Source organism: Kryptolebias marmoratus, linkage group LG4, assembly GCF_001649575.2.
Source record: "Kryptolebias marmoratus isolate JLee-2015 linkage group LG4, ASM164957v2, whole genome shotgun sequence".
Taxonomy (NCBI): Eukaryota; Metazoa; Chordata; class Actinopteri; order Cyprinodontiformes; family Rivulidae; genus Kryptolebias; species Kryptolebias marmoratus.
In genome coordinates this window covers 6,225,984-6,246,924 of record NC_051433.1, presented here as the reverse complement: position 1 = coordinate 6,246,924, position 20,941 = coordinate 6,225,984, and the positions used below count along the sequence as shown (strand labels likewise).

Here is a 20,941-nt window from a genome sequence, read left to right as displayed (position 1 = left end):
CCATCCTTTAAATTTAGGTGTATGAGGTGAGTGGTGTCGCTCTAGTCAACCTTGATTCTTCCTGAGTCTCCACCCTGTTTGCTTTAAATGAGTCATAGTGCTGAAATGTTTGTAAATTTTCTATCATACATGTGTTTGTAAACTCATCTGAAGGGTCTGTATCATGTTCTGAACTAATTATTATACTCATGAGAATAGTGTGATATTAGGACGAGAAACTAATCTGAATATCTAAATTGTTTAAGACCATATTTAATTTTTTTTTTGTTTAAACAGACTTTTTCAGGAAGTTTATTTTATTTTTTTTTGTTTTTAAATTTAAAAAAATCTAACTTCTACATTGCATCAACCTTACATTTTATGTTCACTCAGTATTTACTCATAATTTACTTATATATGTAAAATAAATTTAACAATACATTTCTTGTCATACATTCACCATAAAACAAGCATGGCTCATCTAATTTAAGTCGTTTAACACATTGTTTTGGGGGTTTTGTTCACTTATTTTGTTATAATAAGTGTATATGCTCACTTAGTTTTGAAAGCTTTTGCCTATTCTGACCTGGATTCTGTCTCCTCTGAACAGCTGCGTAGCTCCTTCAACAAAGCTTTCAGCAAGAAGGGCACCAAGTCTGGGCCATATGCAGACATCGAAGAGATTGCCACTCCAGAGTCTTCAGCACCTTCTTCTCCCAAGGTCACCATTGTTGGAGATAACCCTCAACAGTCAATACAATCCTCAACCTCTGCATCATCATCAGGGTAAACCTTCCAAACACTGAGCTTTTTACAGTACCATAAATGATCGAATCACAACTTAGATTTTAATATAACATGAATTAAGTTCTGTTGTCAAAAGGAGAGGTTACGATAGATCAATACAAAACCTTACGGTGCAGTTTCATTGTAACTGTTTCATTTTTTAATACTGTCTTGTTTGATCTGATGGTTCCCAGACTTTGTGAAGGAGATGAGGAAGGAGATGATAAGGTTGTAACAGACCTGCGTTCAGAGCTGTGGGAGAAGGAGCGTAAATTAACAGATATTCGTCTGGAGGCTCTGAACTCTGCACATCAGCTGGAGCAGTTACAGGAGGCCATGATCAATATGCAGGTTTGTGTTTTTATGTTTCTGAGAACAAACCAGGTTTAATGTACTGTATGTATAAATGTAGGCATGTGATGTTTTTATTCTCCAATTCAATCTCTCTGGATTTGTTTTTCAGATCACTTGTTTTTATCTTCATAGTTTAAAAAAAGCTTCATTATTTCAAGCCATTTTACCTTCAGTACCAGCAATGTGTTTTGTGGTTTTGTTTACAGAGAACAGTGGAGAGTCTGAAGGCTGAGAACGATCATCTGAAGACAGGTAGTGTGTCTCCCTGCCCTTCTCCTGGACCTTCCAGCTCTGCCTCCCAGTCCTCAGGTCTCACAGCTCTGGCAAGTTCATCACCTCGACAGTCTGTAGCCATGCACATGCCCAAAAGCTACAGCAGAGGGCTGAGTGAGGGGAGCAGCTCAGGTACAGTCCAATCTCTGACACTCTGAAAATCAAGAGTAAAAATAGAACAGTGTGGAGAACAGCTAAACTTAGCAGATGCAGAGAATTATAAACTACACATCAGTTAAAAATGCATCTGTTTTAAAATAAAAGCAACCATTTATTATTGAAATGGCAAGTCACATCACTTTTTTTCAAGTTATGCTCTTGAAACACAGTTTTTATTTTGAAGTTTAGAGTCCTCAGTAAGATTGCAAATAAATTTAACTAAACTCCGACTGTGAGTCACTAATCTGTTTAATATTATAACATTTTAAGGAAGGTAAATAACACAATTTAACCAACTTGTCACATATGCTCATGTGTTGTATTTGTATTTATTTGCTTCTCAGCAGATGTCCACTCTGCAGATTCCCTCAGCCTTTCTTCACAGAGAGATGATCATCGCGTTAGAGTGGTAGTTTGTGTTGCAGATTTACGCGTTTTTAAAGATGTGAGTGGGGTTGGTTTTTTTTGTCCTAGTTATGTGTTTTGGAACCTTCCATTTCAAACTGATAATTTCCTTTTGTCTCTGCAGGAGGTCAAACAGCAGGATTTCTTTATCGGCACTGTGAGGGTGAATGGTAGGATGGATTGGGTCATGCTGGATTCTGCTGTCAGCCAAGCTTTCAAAGTGAGCTATCATCCTGAAGAAACACAAGTTAACAGTAGTCATTCAGTCATTATGTTAAGTTTATCACGTTAATCCTCTAAATGATATAGTTGGTGGAATAAGGCTATGAATGTTACTAGTTTAATGAGTAGGGGCAGGTGTTATCCTTTTAATGTATTTTCTACCTGCAAACAGCATCGTGTTTTCACAGTTCTGTGTTCTTCTATCCAGGTCTACATAACCAAGGTGGACCCCACCTCCAGTCTAGGTCTTTCTACAGACTCAATCTACAGCTACAGTATGGGCCACATAAAGAGAGTGCTGGGTGGTGAAGCTCCTGAGACACAGCCATCTCGCTGCATGTCTCGAGGCCCCAGCGGCATCACCGTGGCTCTGAAAGGTCTGAATAAAAGCTCCAGTGCATTAAATTATACAAAAAAAAGGAATTTGTTGTACATTAACTTAATTCTTGATAGCAAGAATCCATCAAGTCAGTGTTTATTTCAAACCTTGAATACAAATCCTCATTTAGTTTGTTTATCAGAACTACATTTGGGCATTATATGTAGTTTTCCTCCTCTCATCACCTTTGCATGCAGGGTGCAAGGAGAGATGGAAAGTAGCAGCAGCCCAGGCAGAGCTCTGAGCAACATGATCTGAGCGCTGTCAGGACCAGCTGGTCAACCAACCTCAGAAACATGGGCCCCATAGATGTTAAGGCAGACTGTACTTTTGCAGCCTGGGGGTTGGGTGTACACTGACTTCCCACACTTGAAGCAAAGTTATTTTCAGAGTGAAGTGCTTGAGCTTAGTGTTGCTTCGGAGGTACATACGGGGCGATAAGACTATGTTTGCAAAACATCTCTCACAAGCACATCCTGTTTGTAACCTGTATTCTCTCAGAAGTCTAATCAAACACTTAATTCTTAAGTATCAAACCAAACTTTACCACTTTTCTGATATGTTCCACATAATAATCTACTTTGATTTTTATCACAGCAGTTCTTTCTTTTCAATATGTTCAGGTTTGAAAGAAAAGTGTGTGGACAGCCTGGTATTTGAAACTCTCATACCCAAACCCATGATGCAGCATTATATCAGTCTTCTACTCAAACACCGCCGTCTCATCCTGGCTGGTCCAAGCGGGACAGGTAAGTCCTACCTTGCATCCCACCTGGCTGAGTACCTGGTGGACCGCAGTGCCCGTGAAGTCACAGACGGCATCGTGATCACATTCAACATGCACCGCCAGTCATGCAAGGTGACAGAAACTGATGCTTTGTTAAAATCAGTGCCTCACTGAGTTGATTTAATCTGTCATAATATCTGATTTATTTTATCCTTTTGTGCCAATTTTTGTCTTTGCCTCTTTTCCCCCAGGATCTGCAACTTTATCTATCAAATTTGGCCAATCAAATCGACCGGGAAACTAGCGCATCAGAAATTCCGCTGGTGGTTATTCTAGACGATATTCATGATCCAGTTTCCATCAGCGAACTTGTTAATGGTGCTCTTACATGCAAATACCACAAATGGTAAAAACGCCCCACATAAACTGAAACTACATGCACAGATGTGTAATTTATCTGAATGATAAAAAGTAGTCTAAAGTATGTAATGTTGTGTCTACATTCAGTCCTTACATTATTGGAACAAGCAATCAGCCGGTGAAGATGACAGCAAACCACAGCTTACATCTCAGCTTCAGGTTGGTGATAAGTGAAGGTTCTGACTGTGAATCTGTCTCAGCAATTATGTCATAATGTAGATCTTTTTGTAAAATAGTTATGACAGAGTGCTGTAGAAAGGATTTTAGCATAAACATTCCAGTATGTGGCTTTGAACAAGGCCTACTTGTGATGTGATTTCATCTGTATCTTCTTTCTTCTCAGGATGGTGACCTTCTCTAACAACGTGGAACCAGCCAATGGCTTCCTTGTACGGTATTTGCACAGGAAGCTGATGGAGTCAGAAGATGAGAAAAACTTGACCAATGAGGACCTCATCAGGGTGTTAGACTGGGTTCCCAAACTGTGGTATCATTTGCACACCTTCCTTGAGAAGCACAGCACATCAGACTTTCTTATTGGTATGAAAAAGGAAGAATAGGACACCACTGTAAGGTTAAAAACTCTATATTTGTGTGATTTTATGTAATGTTTATTTTCCCCTCATACTTCGCAGGCCCTTGCTTTTTTCTGTCCTGCCCAGTCACAGTTGATGAGTTTCGATCTTGGTTCATTGATCTTTGGAACCACTCTATTATTCCATATCTGCAGGAAGGTGCCAAAGATGGCATCAAGGTGAGATCAAACGTTCTTCAAGGATTTTACTGTGAAGTATTGACATTAAAATGTAAAGTGCATTGAGAGTATTTATTTTAGGTTTGGTAAATGGCAACTAAATTTAAGTAAAATAAATATTTAATGATAATATCAGATATTTAAACATGATTATAATTAAATAAACAAAAGAACAAAAAGTTGCTTTTTGAGGACAATTTTTCTTGCTGCTGACTGGAATATCAGCCAGAAAGAACCTTATGAAAATGTTTTGTTGGTAAATATTCTGGCGAGAACATGGTGTCAGAGCAGCAAACAAAAATCTGGTGTTCTAGCATTTGTTTATTCTCACTTTGTTTTCAAAGGTTTTATAGGTCAATTTGATTTTATTGCATTCTTCACTGCTATCCAGAGCTAATGTGTAAACAACACAGCTGGAAAAAGAGCAAGAATTGTTTCTGTTTTTTTCATTGCTGCCATGTCATGACTCTTCAGGTCCATGGTCAGAAGGCAGTATGGGAGGACCCGGTGGAGTGGGTGAGGGGCACTCTGCCGTGGCCGTCTGCACAGCAGGACCAGGCGAAGCTATTCCATCTTCCTCCTCCGAGCATCAGCTCGAGCAGCCCATGTCAGGCCAGTGAGGAGAAGCCTCACAAGGAAACTCCACCCAGCTCCATGGAGTCTGATCCTCTGGTAAGAAAAAAAGACTGTCATTACTTTCTTTCTGTTTTTTCTGTGGGATTTGAATTGCTTTTCTCAACTCGTTTTTCTTTTTTGTAGATGGCAATGCTTCTGAAACTCCAAGAGGCTGCCAATTACATTGAATCTCCAGACAAAGAAGACTGTCTAAACTTTGAAAGCAAAACTCACATTTAACACTCGGCACTTCTGATTGAGCAGTGCACAATCTAAAAGCGATACGCCCTTATAAATGATTGTGGGGTGACTTTAATTGTCATTATCTACAGTGGGGGGTTGTGAGTATGACCACTGAGTTCCAAATTATTGTAACACATACAGTATTAATATTAACAAAGTTCACAAGAATTAAATGAAAAGCCGTATTATGCTACTTAATTATAGTTCACTTTATCACCATATTAGCACTCAGTACTCTTAGATTGGTGCTAACAGTTTACAATGAAATCCATTGTTTGAGCACTTTGACTTCAGGGGATTTCTGCAAAAACATGCACCGTCCATCCTGTTTTCTCCTCAAGTGCATCATGGGATGTTGAGTCCTTATCAAATAGCGCTATTCTTGATGATGTGAACTTGTTTTGGAAAAGAGTATGACAGCATCACAGACACTGTTTACACGTATCCAGTGTATAAATCTTTGAAGCCTAAATGTTACACATATGCAATCCTTAACTTTACAACTCAAGCAGGTAAAATATGCCTTAACAGTAAAGACATCCTTGTCAACTCAAGCTAAGCAGAATTTACTGGTGCTTTCATTAATTTCATCTGAGCTACTCACTCAGAATCTACTTATTTCTTCAGCTCTCTATTTTATTTAAAGTAGTTCATGGTTATTCTTTAAAACAAAAGTATTGAACTCTGCAAGATCATTTTTTTTTCACTTTGTTTTTTCACAGTTGACAATTTCCAGCTTTTATAAGTTTAAGGGCATAATTTGCTGTCATACTCTTTTTGGATAAAACAATTTATCAGTTTTGATTTGATCACTTTGTGATTTTCAAAGTATTTAACTTAGTTTTATTTTATATAAGGCAAGTGGCGCCACCGATGCTGCCATATATTTCAGGTATTAGATACTTACTATACAGGGATATTATATCTAACACCCTCTTATAAAAAACAAACTGAGCAAATGCTTACCTAATCCAATTCAGATTGTGATTTCATCATATTTATCTAAGAAAGAGCACATTAGTTTCAAATCTTTCCCATAACCATTCTGTATATAGTTTGTACATACAGTCAGACTACATTGCAGTTACTTTTATCTGCATTAGTTGGTGCAAATATCTGAAATACTAAACCAAATATTTTAAGTTAGCATTTTGACTGTCAAGTTAGGAATTTAATTTCATCTATGAATGTATATAGAACACTTTAAAACTGTATAACAGTAACATGTAGTAGGTGCTTTTAAAAAAAGCCTTATCAAAGTACCACTGCTAAACACTTAACTTTGGGTGGGCAGAGGGACTCTAAAGCTATGTGTGACAGTTTTACTGGCTACAGCTCATTCATGCCACAAACTAACTGAACAGTCTCTCAATAGTCATTGTTTAGATATGTATGGTGCTCTTTAAAAAAATGCTGTTTTAGGATTGAGCAAAAGTCACATAGCTGTTCAAAGTAGGTTAGAAAAGAGTATGGTGTCATTTCTGTGAAACACAAAAGAAATATGGCATAGATGTGACATAGAATGTTATTTAGAGACAGTAAAGTCATGTGAGATGTGTGTGGAGTGTGTACCCATGTTAATGTCGTACAGTATTCATTTAGAAAACTATTTGGGTACACGACGCAAAACAAACAGCTATAAGTGAGAAGTAAAAAAAAAAAAAAAAAGCAACACATTTAAATACTTTATAAAGTGCTCTGTGGAGATTTTTTGTAAAGAAGTCTTTGTGGAGTAAATGAAAGATAAGGTACGTGGTTGTGCAATATCCCAAACTGGTCATCAACACTCAGACAAAACTTTACATTAAGTAAATGTTATAAATGAATGTCTGACCACTTTAATAGCAACTAGATAAGGAATTATAACCTTTTAGATTGTTTTTTTGTTTAGTTTTGTTTTTTGCATCAGCAGATGTTATTGCTCCATGTGCATAGGACTAATATACAGCTCTGACTGGTATTCTAAAAACATTTAAAAACAAGGTGAATGAATGAAAGACGTTCAGGAGAAAACTAATGTTAAATGGCTTCATTGCTGTAAATATTCCCGGTTTCAGATGGTATGACTGGCCACAGTCCGATCCATTCTGCAGGTTAACTAAAGCCATCAGGTCCAGCTTCTCATCTCATTTACTGGTGTTTGTGCCTGTTGCTCTGTATTCACTGTGACTTGTGTTTGCTTACTAGTGTATCAGGACTATGCAGCAACTTTTACTGGTGTCAGCAATTGGCAGATGTTACTGCACTGTTTTCGCTTGGTCTTAAGTGATTGATCTGGACCAAAATGCACCACAAGATTAACGTGTAAGCTGTTTCAGCCAGTGAGACTTAGCCTTAAAGGACAAAAGATTTGAAGACAGGGTTTATAAATGTAGTCAAAGCACCTAAAGTGTTTGATGTGTTTTGAGTTTATGAATGGAAACAGTAGAAATGTAACTTGAGTTGTATGTGGTCAAATAACTTTGAAAAAGGAAATTTAAAAAGCCTCATATTTGGCATAAATTTGTTTTTCATTTCCATTGTTGGTGTAGTTGGTTTAGGACTAGAATAAGAGATAATTCTGATAACTTTGGCCAATACAGGTTGCTGAATAGTCATATTTTTGCAAAGCTTGTTGTGGACTAAACTAAGATAAAAAAACAAACTGTTATGCTGTATCTAATGTCACATGATGTGCAAATGTTAAGGGTTTGTAAGTGTTGTAAATGCATGTAAACTTGCTGTGTGATGAGAAAAATGTTCACATCAACATATTGTTTAGGAAAATCATTCTAGATAATGTTCTCATTTTTAATACGCAGATATTTGATATTTCTTTTTTCTAAAAAAAATCCTTTGTAAAACTTAATTTCTCTACTTTGTACAGAACATCACTGTAAAGACTGTAAATACAGCTGGGCAGCATTCTGGATGCGGCAACAATCATTGGTGGAAGGGAAAAAGCAGCATCTTTGGGAAAAAGATATATTTCATTAAAGTTGGGCCGGATACACAGAGAAGATGAGTTTATGGAGGCTTTCATCCCACTTATCACTGTTTGTTGGAAATAATAAAATACATGTCATCTTATTTAGTTATTCTTTTGCTTTTTGTGTTCAGATTTACTGTTAACCTCTTACAAATGTGGCAGTTCATTGTTAAGCTGACGTCTAAAGGGATATGATTAAAGGTACTCATTGCAAAATATGGAATCAAACATAAGAGGTCATCGTGAACTATATCAAATGGTGCTGTTTGAAGGAGCAGGAACACGCTCAATGTAAACAAAAAACTTTTATCTGCATACTTTACACTCAGATTTGTTGAGTAAATATGTATTAATACATCAATATTGTTGAGCTTCTCAGTCCCACACAGCCCTTTTTAAAGTAACACACATCTAACATGGAATGACAATTAACGTCCTTTTAAGTACATTAATTGGAATTACTTACTTGCCAAATTGGATGAAATGGCTATTAGCAAAGATGAAGTCAAAGAAGCATTTCTAATGTTACTTCAGTCTGTGTTAATGAGACAGATATGATGGTTGGAGTCATCCATGGTGTTTAGTATCTATTACATGTTGTTCATTCAGGGGCGGTGTCTGTCCCTGCTGAGCCGTATATAAGCCTGGTACTCCCTCAGGAATGATGGCATTGGATGCAGTTTGAAGGACTTAACTGAGTTGGGAATTAGCTGCGACCTCCAACATGCCGTCCAAGCCTGCCCCGATCAAGAAGGCGGCCAAGAAGGAACCAGCCAAGAAAGAGGAGAAGGCGCCGGAGCCGGCTCCCCAACCCGCCCCGGAGCCCGCTCCTCCCGCCGAGCCCGCGCCTGCTGAGGCGGCCCCGGCTGAAGCGGAGGCCCCCGCGGCTCCAGCCGCTGATGACGCTGCTGCTCCGCCCGCAGAGGGTAAAGTCCGGCGCGCAGCTGCGCCAGAGCCCCCAATTAACAGGGAATGAAGGTTTATGTTAATCAAAGCCTGGTTTGTTGGTTGGTGTCAGGGGAAGCACGCGGTTACCTTTACGCACGTGCGCGTGGGGGGCCCTAATTATTTGTGTGAAGTTTTAGAATTAAAGTCAGGTTTGAAAACTGCTTGATAGACGCACTAACTCCCTGCTTTCAGATAATCACGCTTCAGTAATGACCTTTAACCTTTAACATCTCACAATGCGACTCCTGGAGGCTACTAAACTTTACATTAACGGACCAAAAACTTCTTTCACTTTTTCCTGATGGGTGACATCATTTTTACTACTTATGGCTTTATAACAGTTTAGTTTCTAATATTTAACATATTTGATGCACCTATCATTGTAACAACTATAAATTTTAACTCATAACTTTATTTTTACATTTTAACATTTCTTTTAAAAGATCTCTTGATATTTCTAATAACAACTGCTGCACATACCACTGAGATCTCTAATAACAATAATTAATTTAACATTTTGTGAATTTTCCAAATCTTCTCTAAGATTTGATCATTAAGAATATCTAATAAATAATTTCCTAATTATTATCCTCTAACTTAAAGCATCAGATGCTGCACCCGTTACTGACAAATCAGCAACAGTTGTTGCTGAAGTCTAAACTTCTCATCCAAACTGTCCTTTTCTTTCAGAAAAACTAGTGTTTTATTATCTTCTCTAAGATATAAGATCTTATTCTGTAACGTCAGCTGCCTCTTCTACTGTAGATGAAACATCATTTGCTGCTGCTGAAGTCTCTGCTGGTGGTAAAAATAAAAAAAAGATTTGTAACTTCACTATCTTTTAGTAAAACTTTTAGTGCAAACTGACTTTTTATGATACTTTGTAGAGACTGCAGTCCCAACAAACACATTTTTATGTGTAAGAACATCTGCTTCATCTGCTTTTAATCATTAATATCTAACATTCAATAATAGCTGCTGCCGCTCCAGCCACAGAGGAAGGTGCTCCTGCTGCAGACTCCGAAGCACCCGCTGATGGTAAACCAACCTGCAAAAGTTGAAATTGCTTCCTTTTCTTTTTGGGATAACATTTGTATTACAGTTTAATAAGAGTTCCTCTGTGCTGTGAATTACAAATTTGCTCAGTGATAATATTTTATTCTAGTGATAATATATCTGTCTGTATGACATCAGGTGAAGCTGCACCTGCACCAGAAGAACCTAAACCACCCACTCCTCCACCACCCAAAGGTAACCATTTCTCCTAAATGAAAAAAATAAACAACTTTTGTTTGTTTCATTTCTAGTAACTGACTCAAATGTTAACGGTTATTCTAGAGCCTACAAGTGCTCCTGTGGATCTGTTTGTTGAGGACAAAAATGACACTTCAGTCACCATCATCTGGAGCCAGCCTACGAACGTCGGGGCCTGCGGTCTGGACGGATACACAATTGAAGTCTGCAAGGATGGAAGTGAGTCCTGAATTGTGTGCAGCGTATAACAGCATGAGCACGAAAGGGGTCAAGTAGAAGTATTAATACACCGTGACAAGCAAGCTGACCTTTAAATTCTTTGTTGAAAGATTTCCCGTTGACGGCTGCTTTTAGGTCTTGACATGTGCAGCTCTAACCATATGTTTGTTTTCAGGCCGATAGCTAATAGTTTTTGTTTTAAAATATCTCAGGGAAATGTGAAATTGCTGTTCCAATGTGGGTCAGCCGTATCAGTTGCAGCTGTCCCTGAAGTGTCAGTCGGAGAGTTATATCTTCAGCTGCCTAACTTCTCCCTAGAAGGAAAGAGGCATTTCAGGAGCTGCTCTAGTCCTGCTGGAGGTCCTGCTTTTAGACTTACAGTGCTAAGCTAATCTCAGCAGTGTTTAACTGCAGGCTTGTTTGAACAAATGTTCACCTAGCAACTTTATGTCAAATACACAATATGTTTTCTATTTTACTATTTTCATTACAAACCTGCAAAATACAACATGTACAGTTCTAGTCTATTCATATTGGGTCCTAAATTCACTCTGAAAACAGGTCCTAATAGATGGCTACATGAGATTTATGGCATGTTCTTGAAGTGCAGGAATGCTCATGATGGTGCTCCTGAAATAGTGAATTTCATCTTCTCGTAAAATGAAAGCATGAGTCAGATGTTCCTCATCACCAAAAGAAAACAGTGGGGTGTTTCCCATAAAAGGGCACAAGACTGCAGTGCTACTCAAACACAGATATGAGTTACATTTAGAAAATTAGTCTAAAAATCAAGGAAGAAGTCAAGATTGCCTTAATAAAAATAAAGAAAAAAGAAGATGGCGGCTCAGATCACCTCTGTGTCAGTTGTGGTTTCTGTCACACTCAAGATATGTAAATCGGCTTTAATTATTCAACAGTTTTTAGTTTTCTCCCACTAAAAATCTAACATTAAGTTAGTAAATACACAGAAACTAACTAATTACTTAAAGATGCAACTAGCTTTGCATTTGCAGCAGCTTAACAAATGTGGTCATGTGTGTTGTAAAGTGTGCTATCTTTGTGGAAAACAGAACACCATGTTGTGGCATGAGGATTGTGCTGATAAAAAGTGTTATTTATGTGGGTGGGATAAAATGAGGCGTTAATATGAAGATGCTGATGAAGCAGCAAAAAAATATGTCATTGTGCAAGAAGATGCCTGATATTTGCTCTAGCATTGTTGTGTTTTTTAAATAATCTAGAATGATGATAATTTTATGAGATGAAGCAAATAAAAATGTGACTTTATTATACAAATAACATTTGAATTACAATGTCATTTACAATTCTGGAACTAAAGTAAAAACATAATAATCATTTTGCATGTTAGCACTGTTTCAAGTTTCTGTGTTTAGTTAAATAGTAGAACTCTAATCAGAAAACTATGATGGCATATTTTGAATTAGTGGGTTTAGGAACTCTGATCACTAGAATGGTGGGTGAAAAAGGATCAACATCTTTCCAAATCCGTGTTTAGATCTCTGCAAAAGCTCTGTAAAGTTGACCATGTGTCATGTTCCCATCCAGCTGAGGACTGGAAGGCAGTTAATGAGACTCTGCAGAAGTCCAGTCGCTTTGTTATCAAGAACCTGACCACCGGTGACCGCCTGAAGATTCGTGTAGTGGCTGTGAACGAAGGAGGTCGCAGCCCCCCTGTTACCCTTCCCGAGCCTATTCTGGTCAAGGAGGTTGCTGGTAAGACATGACATTATCACCATTTTTCAATCCAGATTTGATGTGTAACAACAGTTTACTGCATGATAAGAGTAAACAACAAGAAAATAATATGTACACAAATATAGTAAAACTAAATAAATAAATAAAATTGATGGGTTGAGACTTTTTGTCAGATGCTGAAGTATTTAATTACCTCAACCTATTCCAAAGTCAGGTTAAAAAAATATAGAGTGTAACTATTTGGTCTTAATGTTTTAAAGTCATTAAATGTAAGTAGGGGGGTTGTAAAGTGGAGGAGTTAAACAGAAAAAGCTTAGCAGTGTTTTCTTCTCAGCTTTCCCTGTCCTGTTGGCACATACCTGCAGCAGTAATGGTATAAAAACTGTGGTCCACCCACTTGTTTCCACTTGGACGTGAGACAGCAGTCCACCCAGTCCAAGTGTGATAAGTAGGTGGATGGTGATGCTCCACACCTGACGGTGTTAATCACTAACAGTATAACTCAAGTGATTTGTGGTAAAATGATGATTGGACCCTGAGGGCTTTAAAAGGAGGAGCAGTGTAACTCTCAGATCATCGTTATTTGGAAGGAAAGAGAAGGGAGGGAGGAAAGGCAACTTGATCCCAGCTTGACTTGCAGTCTTTCAATAGCTGCGTCCATGTTCAGGGTTCAACCGCAGCAAGTGGTCCACGTTTAAAAACAATCCGTGAAGGGTTTCTGATGGAATGTCTGAATCTTTGGAAAACAGTGACGATGTTCCTGCTTCACAAATACTTTTGTGAGAGATCCCTGCTAAGAGTCATGCTGAAGGAAGGGTTAATTTCTGCAAGTTAGATGGTGTCAAGTGATCCGACTGCAAGCAGGTGGGGGCTGTGAAGAAGCGAAGAGAGGGGGCAGGTGGTGAATTCCAGTGGGTCCTGTCTCCGAAAGAGGGGGTGGCAGTTCTGAGTTCTCAGATGACACCCAAATCTAATGACAGCTCCTAAAACTCGCTGTTTATTTTCCAACATATAACAGACTTTACAGGGAGAGTGCTTATCTGAATGAAGTGGTAAACCACTTAACATGTAACATATATTCTACATGTAATACAAACAATATAAGCCTTTTTTATAGCTAAGAATTTACTTTAAACTCCTTGTTATGCCTATAAATTAGCCTTTAATAAGACTCAAACTGATTCATTCCAGCTTAATTCATGTATGATTGTGATGCATTTTGATGTAACTGAATCCTGCAAATCTCATGTCATGCAGAGAGCTGACATAGTGAAAGCTACAGTATGCCTTCTTTATTTAGAGTCCTGACAAATGTTGCCATGCTGCTCTCAGCAGGTGGCGAGCTGCAGGAAGATGCTTCCAAGTCCTTAACAGAGGCTTCAGTATCACGTCCAAAGCCACAGTGGCTAACTATCTGTGACATTTTAATTAGAATTATGAAGTACTTTGAGATTTTCTTGGTAGTCTTGAAATGATCCTTGGTAGAGTGAAGAAGTAAGCATTAAGGGAATACATAGTCGTTTCCAGCTAATATTTCTATTTTTCTGGTTTCTCTAAAAAGCTCACTTTGTGGCGCTGCTCTGTCGTGTCTGTATCTGCAGTCACTCTTCTTTTTTCACTCTCATTTCCAAATGTGTTTTTGTTTCGTCACTGTCGAGCAAAAACCTTCTATCTCCAAAAATACAACTCAAAGGAGTCCTTCTTTTCAATTAAATCAACTGTGGTCACAGGTTCACAATCTTCTGGACACTTTTTATTGATTAGTTTTCCACAAAACCACAAACAGATGTAAAGGATGACCAATAGATAGATTTATGCAAAACCATGAAAACGATGAGAAATGAAGATTCAAGGTATTTGTTTGACTGTGATTGTTTGTTCTTCTGTGTGGAAAATCAAATGTTTGGTACATTGGCTGTAAATCTATCAAGAAGTTGGCTCAACCTTTTGTTAAAAAAGAACAATAACTTAATCAAATGTGTCAGGAATCAAATCTTAATGTAGCCGTTTGCATTTCACCGTGTTTTCCTGTAATGATGAGCATTTGTTGACGTGTATTTGAAGCGTATACCCCTTTTGTCTTGAATAAAGAATAAAACTGCACTTGAACTCTAAACAACAAAAAAAATTGAACTCAAGGGAACCGTTTGTTCCAAATGTCCAGATTTGTCCACCATGTCCCGATCAATCATACACCACCTAAAACTGGATGCAGACTTGGTGTGTGTCTTCATCTACTGGAACCAGAAAGGGTGTAGCCTTTTTTTCAGTAGCATATTTATGTGAGGTTTAGTTTTTTTCACTGAGTAACAGATACAAGTTTTTTGTAGACAGTCACAGCTGTCATTTTTTAACAATGATTACATTTCAGGACACAAGATTTAAAATAAGCTGTGTACTCTGTAGCATCAAGCTGAACTGATTAAAACCAACATCAAGTAAAATGTCGAGTCCAACAATTTATTGCTGAGCCAAGTTTCTGTCATTTGAAAGTACAGTATGTGCTTGTGTTTGATTGTGTGCTCCGTTTCAGCGAGAAAAGGACTCATTTGTAATCCAGTGGATGAAAGTTGGCCAATAAAAGTGAAGAATTAAGCTGTCTGGTTGTGCCAGCCTGACTTGGTTGGATTTCTTTCCGCTTTCTGACTCCACTGACAGATCTTGTGGCTGTGTCCTCGCTGTTTCAAAACTCTGCCAAGCATGCTCAAAAATAAAGTTCTCCTCTAGCCAAGAAACACAGTGGCAGGACAGTCATTGCATTATGGAAGGTAGAGTGTGTGCAGTATCTGTCGTCCAAGGACAAATCTGTGTACTATCAACATAATTTTGAGTCTGTCTAAAATAAAACTGCCTAGAGTTTGCTAAGAATTTCCAAACCCTGTGTTTGTGCAAAGGTGGTGCTATTAAATCTTTAGATGCGTTAGTCTTTAATGTACTGGTTTGGGATGAACTAGACAATAAAATTGAAGTAAAAATTAACCCTCCTGAAGCCCTCCAAAGAGTTAATTTGCACTGAAACGAAAAGGGGGAAAATGTGCAGACATGTACTGCATTTTATTAATCTTTACAAGAAGTAATCTAACTTGCTTTTATGTCCTGTTTGCAGTCACAGCACCACAAGATGTGGAGAAATAAAAATTTGCAGGGAAAAGGGGATAAGAAAACTTTAGAAAGAGCAAAATCACCCTGAAATAGATCCCTCAGAAATTGACACATTCTTTTTCATTGTTTAGACCGTCCCAAGATCCGTTTGCCTCGTTTTCTCAGACAGAGGTTTGTCGCTCGTGTTGGGGACAAGATCAACTTGACCATCCCTTTCTCAGTAAGCAGAATACAGCTGCATGTTTGTCACCATGTAAAATAAACACAAGTAACTCATTATATGACCTTTTTTCCCCTCTCAGGGCAAACCTAAACCTGAGGTCATTTGGACAAAGAACGGTCAGGCCTTGGACATAAAGAGGGTCAACATCCGCAGCACCGACAAAGACAGCATCCTGTTCATCCGTGCAGCCGAGAGAGATGACTCCGGAGTGTACGACATGTCCGTGAAGGTGGAGGGCTTTGAAGACAAGGCCTCGGTCACTCTTCAAATTGTTGGTGAGCAAAATGTTCACACAAAGAGGTAACATTTAAAGTGTATCTGATACCTAATTTGTTTATGTTGACTCACAGAGCTGCCAGGGGCTCCTTCCAGCGTGAAGATTGTGGATACCTGGGGCTTCAATGTTGCTCTGGAGTGGACTCCTCCCACAGACAATGGAAACACTGAGATCACAGGATACACAGTCCAGAAGGCCGACAAAAAGACTGGAGTAAGATCCTCATGTTAAACAGGGGTTACTTACTGTGGATTATTTTCCATGAGTATCAACAGAAAGGTGAATTATGTCTTTACAATGCTTTGTCAGATGACCCTTCTTGTCGTTGTTGTGTGTGTTGTGTGTTTGCAGGACTGGTTCACTGTGTTAGAGCATTACCACAGGCTGAACGCCACCATCTCTGACCTCATTATGGGCAACACCTACAAGTTCAGAGTCTTTTCTGAAAACAAATGTGGGATGAGCGAGAATGCTGCTATTACAAAGGGAGAGGCCAAGATCTCGAAGACAGGTAACTTTTCTTATTTTATAAAATTATTTTTGTTATGAAAAAATGATTTAAAAAAAATCAAGTTCTTTTGCAAAATACCAATCCGATTTAAATTTATGTTATCCGCCAATTTTACACCCTCTGATTGGAGCGTACAAGTTGTTTCTGGAATTGTTTTATCCTAACTAAGATGAGATCTGGTTTTTCAGAGGTATTTGAGAGTGTTACTTCATTGATTAATATGCCAGGGGTTCTCTCAGCTTTTCTTTTTGACATCTTCCTCTCCTTTTCCAGCATCACACTATAGATGGAGGGGTTGTGAGGCTTAAGGCATTTAGACAAAAAAAAACATAAAACTAAATAACAAAATCTTTACTTTGAGCCTATTACTTTAAGTCAACATACTAAAAGTTAAAAAAAAAACAAACAGGCTACACAATGAAACAGTGAGTTAGCACTTTTACCTCACAGCCAGCAGGGTGCCACCACGGAGTGGCCGGGATGTAATTAATAATATTAACTGTAAAATAAATATTGGAGTAAGAATTTTTTAACTTCACTATTCCAGTTTTCATCTGGGACCTCTCTGTGTGGAGTTTAAATGTTCTCCCTGTGCATGTGGGGCCCACAGTCCAAAAACATGCATTTTAGTTTTATTGACGATTCTAAAATCCCGTGGTGAACTGGCAGCCTGTTCAGGGTAGACTCTGCCTTTTGCTGTTTACTGCTGGGGATAGCCACCAGCTCCCTGTGACCCTGAGCCAGATCAAGTGGGTGTAGAAAAGGAATAATTAGATGAATGTATAGAAATTAAAAGGCTGAGTCATCTGTGCGCTGTTATGTTATGGCTTCTTGTTGTATTTTGTGAATTGTGTCACTTAACGGTTCTCATAAATTGTATACTGTATTTTGTTCATGTATTTATCAGTGCATGTTTATTTTTTTAAATTTATTTCAGATACATAAACAACCTTTCAGTTTTAGAAGATTTGAAGGATGATGGATAAAAAAGTCATACATAAACAAAAATAATTAAACAAATAGAATAACATATTCAGCTGTAACACAAAATAAGAGTAGCAGTAACTCAGTGTGTGAAAACAAGAGTTCATAGACCAAAGGATTATGTGTCAGTCATTATGTTTGTGGAAATGCACCATGGCACAAGGTAAGGAAATTTCTGGGAACAAAGATAAAAGAGCCTTTAAAGACTTTTGTCTCCACTAGTCTGCAGTAAGACGGGTATTAAAGGACAAACAAGAACAGGTTGGCCGTCTTTAGGAATGTTTAAGCACTGAAGATCAGTAAAAGATGGCTTTCCCTAAAAATACTTACAGCTTGTAAAGTTTCAGAGGCATCAGGTAACTTCTGAGCACTTCTAACTGTTAGAAGAAACTTAAACATGATATGGAAAGTAGTTCTGGAAAAAGAAAATCATTCCAAAAACATTATAGCTGCCGGATAAAAGTCAACTGGAAAAGCCAGAATTCTGATAGATAAAGATAATTTGTGGATGGATGAGAGCAAAGTAGAACTTTTTGATTGAAAGTATACTGTTTGGAGTCAGGAAACCACTGAACTTCTTCTCATCTGTGAAACAAAACAGTCAAAGTCCTGGGTTGTCTGTTTTGACACCAATCTTCAGGTATCGAGTACAAACCTCCTGAGTACAAGGAACATGACTTCAGTGAGGCACCCAAGTTCACCACAAATCTGTCCGACAGATCCACCACCGTCGGCTACAACACCAAGCTGTTATGCTCCGTCAGGGGATCCCCTAAGGTACAGTACCGACTCGTCATGATGCATGTCTGAGCTGACAGTTTCAACAGAAAGGTGGCACCAAACTTTTACAGTTTTTACTACTGTTGCTTTAGTTTTATCACAATATTTGACCTATATTTTATAGCACAAAAAAGCACTTTAATTTATTTTAAGAAATTTAATCTCAACTACTTTTATCGATGTTTAATACTGCATCTGTCACTTTGCTTGATATATTTAATACTGCATTTTCAGCCACTGACTGTATTTACTGAATATAAGTGTGTTTGAATAGATTATCCAGTCACTGGAGAATAGACATTAGCTACTGTTTATAATCTGAATAAAAGTTATTCTCAGTACATAACCAAATATGTTGTTCAAACACATTTCTACATTAGGTCACTGGACATAATTTGTACGTTTTGAAACAGAAATGTGCCTTCAGAAATTGATTCGACTCAAAGATTAATAGGGCAAACTGCAGAGCTACCTGTCAGCAGCAACACATTCCCCTCGTCGTTCATGCTGTGCTGCCGGTGTGGCGGCTTTGAGCTGACAACATGGAGGATCTTCACCTGCCTCTACTGGACTCTCACCTTCTCTCCTGGCTCACAAGCAGCCCGGTCACCAACCGGACAGAACGTCAACAGAATTCTTTTTTGAGGCATGGGAAGACGAGACGTCTGTGATGGGGAAGCTGGGTCGCATGTGTAACATTCTGTGTGGGGGCCCAAGGGCTTCTCACCATGTCGCTGGCATTAAAACTCCCATACCAGGACACTACCGTGTGTCTTCTTCTACCAACATGTGTTTGTGTTGGAAAGAATGGGGCTTCTCATTTGTTTTATTGTTTGTTTTCTTTAACTGACATTGCGCTTACTTGTTTGTTTGTTTGTTTTTTCCTACAGCCTAAGATTCAGTGGATGAAGAACCAGATGATTATCGGAGACGACCCCAAGTTCAGGCAGATCTGCGTCCAGGGAATCTGTTCTCTGGAGATCCGAAAACCCGGTAACTTTGACGGTGGCGTGTACTCCTGCAAAGCCATGAACGATCTCGGAGAAGCCACTGTCAGCTGCAAGCTGGAGGTCAAACGTAAGTTTGGTTCTTTAAATTTGTAACATCTTAAGTTTGCTTATTAGTGAAGTATTTGCTTTGTTTGCCAGTTTTTGAGCTTTTGATGTAACTCGTGACTAAACGTTCTGTTTAACAGAGCCTGTGAATCCAGACGGGGACAAGAAATAGGTGAACATCTTCTCATTCACAGGTGAACAAAAAGTATGTACTTTAAATACACGCAGTGCATTGTGTTTCAACTCTGATTTTGCACAAGATGAATTTATTTAATTAAATTTAAAACAGTCAAAAACCTTTACTTGGGCCTACTCATGTCTTTCAAGTAAAAACGTTATTTCATGGGGTTACATATAAATGAGCTCTGAGTCAACAGTGGTTCCTCCATGACTTACATGGTGGGGCTGCCCATACATGGAGGTGACTAAACTTGGAAAGGTGGCCTCCACTGCTGAAAGGGTCCAAGTAGTAGCAGCCATAAATTAAATCTGAAATAACTCCTGCTGCACACAGTCAGGTGACTTAATCACATTTCCTCAACTCAGCAGCAGCTAATTCTCTAGAACATCATTTTAACATTAGAGTACTTTCTTATTATTAACACAATATAAATTATTAGGAACTATTATTTGTGTATGGGATATTTAATGAGTTTTATTGTAATTCTGAACTGCTGTAATTGTTTTGATTTATTTTTTGTAAACATCTATTAATCTGTTGCAATCCCAAAATTAGGAGCAGAAGGTATGGGATGTTTGTTGAATAAGGTGTGTGACACTTTGTTTTTCTGAAACATTTGACCACAATAACTGAACAAAGCTTTAAAGTCCTAACAATTTTTCTGCCACCACAGGAAGGTGTTTGATTCCTGGAAGAACATGTAAATATGGCTGGTGATCGCACTACAAACGGTTGTAGCCTGTGACCTCTTAACAAGTTGGAAGATCTGTTAAGATGAACAATTGTTGCCGTGGCTTCACGCTGAAAACAACATTAAGTCCAACTCCATGCCCACAAATTTCTTTTTTTTTCCTTTTTAGGTTTTGTTTTCCTGAAACACCCTCAATAATTACTCGACTGTCACATGTTCAAATCTTGTTCTCGCCGACTTAAACATCTTGTTAGTCTTACTCGAATGAATGTACTGTTCCTCATAAGAGAGCTACATGTAACATCTATGTGTTTATATCAATAAACAGTTTATTTCTGGTTTTGTTTTGTTTTTAATGCAGTAAATTTATATCACTGTTGGTTTACTTTCAAAAGGTGAGTGCATACAAAGAATTAAAAAACTTTCTTCAACATGTCTGCATGGCGTTACACTAAAAATCTATCAGTTGGGTCAGTCATTTCACTTTATTGTTAGTTTATAGTTTAAGTGCATGAAGATTTTGTATATTGTAGGATAAAATTGAAGTTGTGTGATGGGTGCAGCAAAGTAAAAAGAGCTGAGGATAAAAATACGCACCCATCATGCCTGGTGCCGATGGTAGAAGCCTGAGGGGGCAGTGTTTCAATCTGTGGTTTCTTCATTCTAACAAGATCAGCAACAATATTGGTTAAAAATGAGATGACTATTTGAATGAT

At 38.2% G+C, this 20,941-nt stretch overlaps 2 protein-coding genes across 19 annotated transcripts in view; both read left to right on the top strand.

The window, feature by feature from the left end:
* Positions 1–8,385, top strand: part of nav1b (neuron navigator 1b) — a 63,663-nt gene extending 55,278 nt beyond the window's left edge. For 10 of the 14 annotated variants that reach the window (XM_037975418.1, XM_037975417.1, XM_037975414.1 and 7 more), the window contains 14 exons: positions 18–26; positions 590–765; positions 960–1,116; positions 1,326–1,524; positions 1,896–1,996; positions 2,081–2,176; positions 2,387–2,555; positions 3,181–3,416; positions 3,536–3,690; positions 3,792–3,863; positions 4,048–4,244; positions 4,340–4,458; positions 4,933–5,130; positions 5,218–8,385. In XM_037975418.1, coding sequence (XP_037831346.1) covers positions 18–26; positions 590–765; positions 960–1,116; positions 1,326–1,524; positions 1,896–1,996; positions 2,081–2,176; positions 2,387–2,555; positions 3,181–3,416; positions 3,536–3,690; positions 3,792–3,863; positions 4,048–4,244; positions 4,340–4,458; positions 4,933–5,130; positions 5,218–5,313 — 1,980 coding nt within the window. In that variant the 3' untranslated portion in view covers positions 5,314–8,385. The remainder of the gene's footprint in view (positions 1–17; positions 27–589; positions 766–959; positions 1,117–1,325; positions 1,525–1,895; positions 1,997–2,080; positions 2,177–2,386; positions 2,556–3,180; positions 3,417–3,535; positions 3,691–3,791; positions 3,864–4,047; positions 4,245–4,339; positions 4,459–4,932; positions 5,131–5,217) is intronic. The other 4 variants (XM_037975413.1, XM_017408723.2, XM_037975416.1 and 1 more) reach the window with 2 other exon arrangements.
* A 553-nt stretch (positions 8,386–8,938) lies between these two features.
* Positions 8,939–20,565, top strand: mybphb (myosin binding protein Hb). Of its 5 annotated transcripts, none has more exons than XR_001808422.3 (14): positions 8,939–9,210; positions 10,208–10,270; positions 10,427–10,483; positions 10,571–10,705; positions 12,272–12,439; positions 15,655–15,743; positions 15,826–16,021; positions 16,097–16,236; positions 16,375–16,534; positions 18,159–18,295; positions 19,189–19,375; positions 19,494–19,558; positions 20,090–20,121; positions 20,208–20,565. XR_001808422.3 is itself a non-coding variant. In XM_017408785.3 (13 exons), the coding sequence occupies exons 1-12, from the start codon at positions 9,009–9,011 to the stop codon at positions 19,523–19,525; spliced, it is 1,566 nt and encodes a 521-aa protein (XP_017264274.1). In that variant the 5' UTR covers positions 8,939–9,008; the 3' UTR covers positions 19,526–19,547; positions 20,208–20,565. The 5 variants fall into 5 exon arrangements, 2 of the variants coding, with proteins under 2 accessions (XP_017264274.1, XP_017264275.1); XR_001808421.3 differs by having other exon boundaries at positions 8,940–9,210; positions 19,494–19,547; XM_017408785.3 differs by lacking the exon at positions 20,090–20,121 and having other exon boundaries at positions 19,494–19,547.
* The last annotated feature ends 376 nt before the right edge of the window (positions 20,566–20,941 follow it).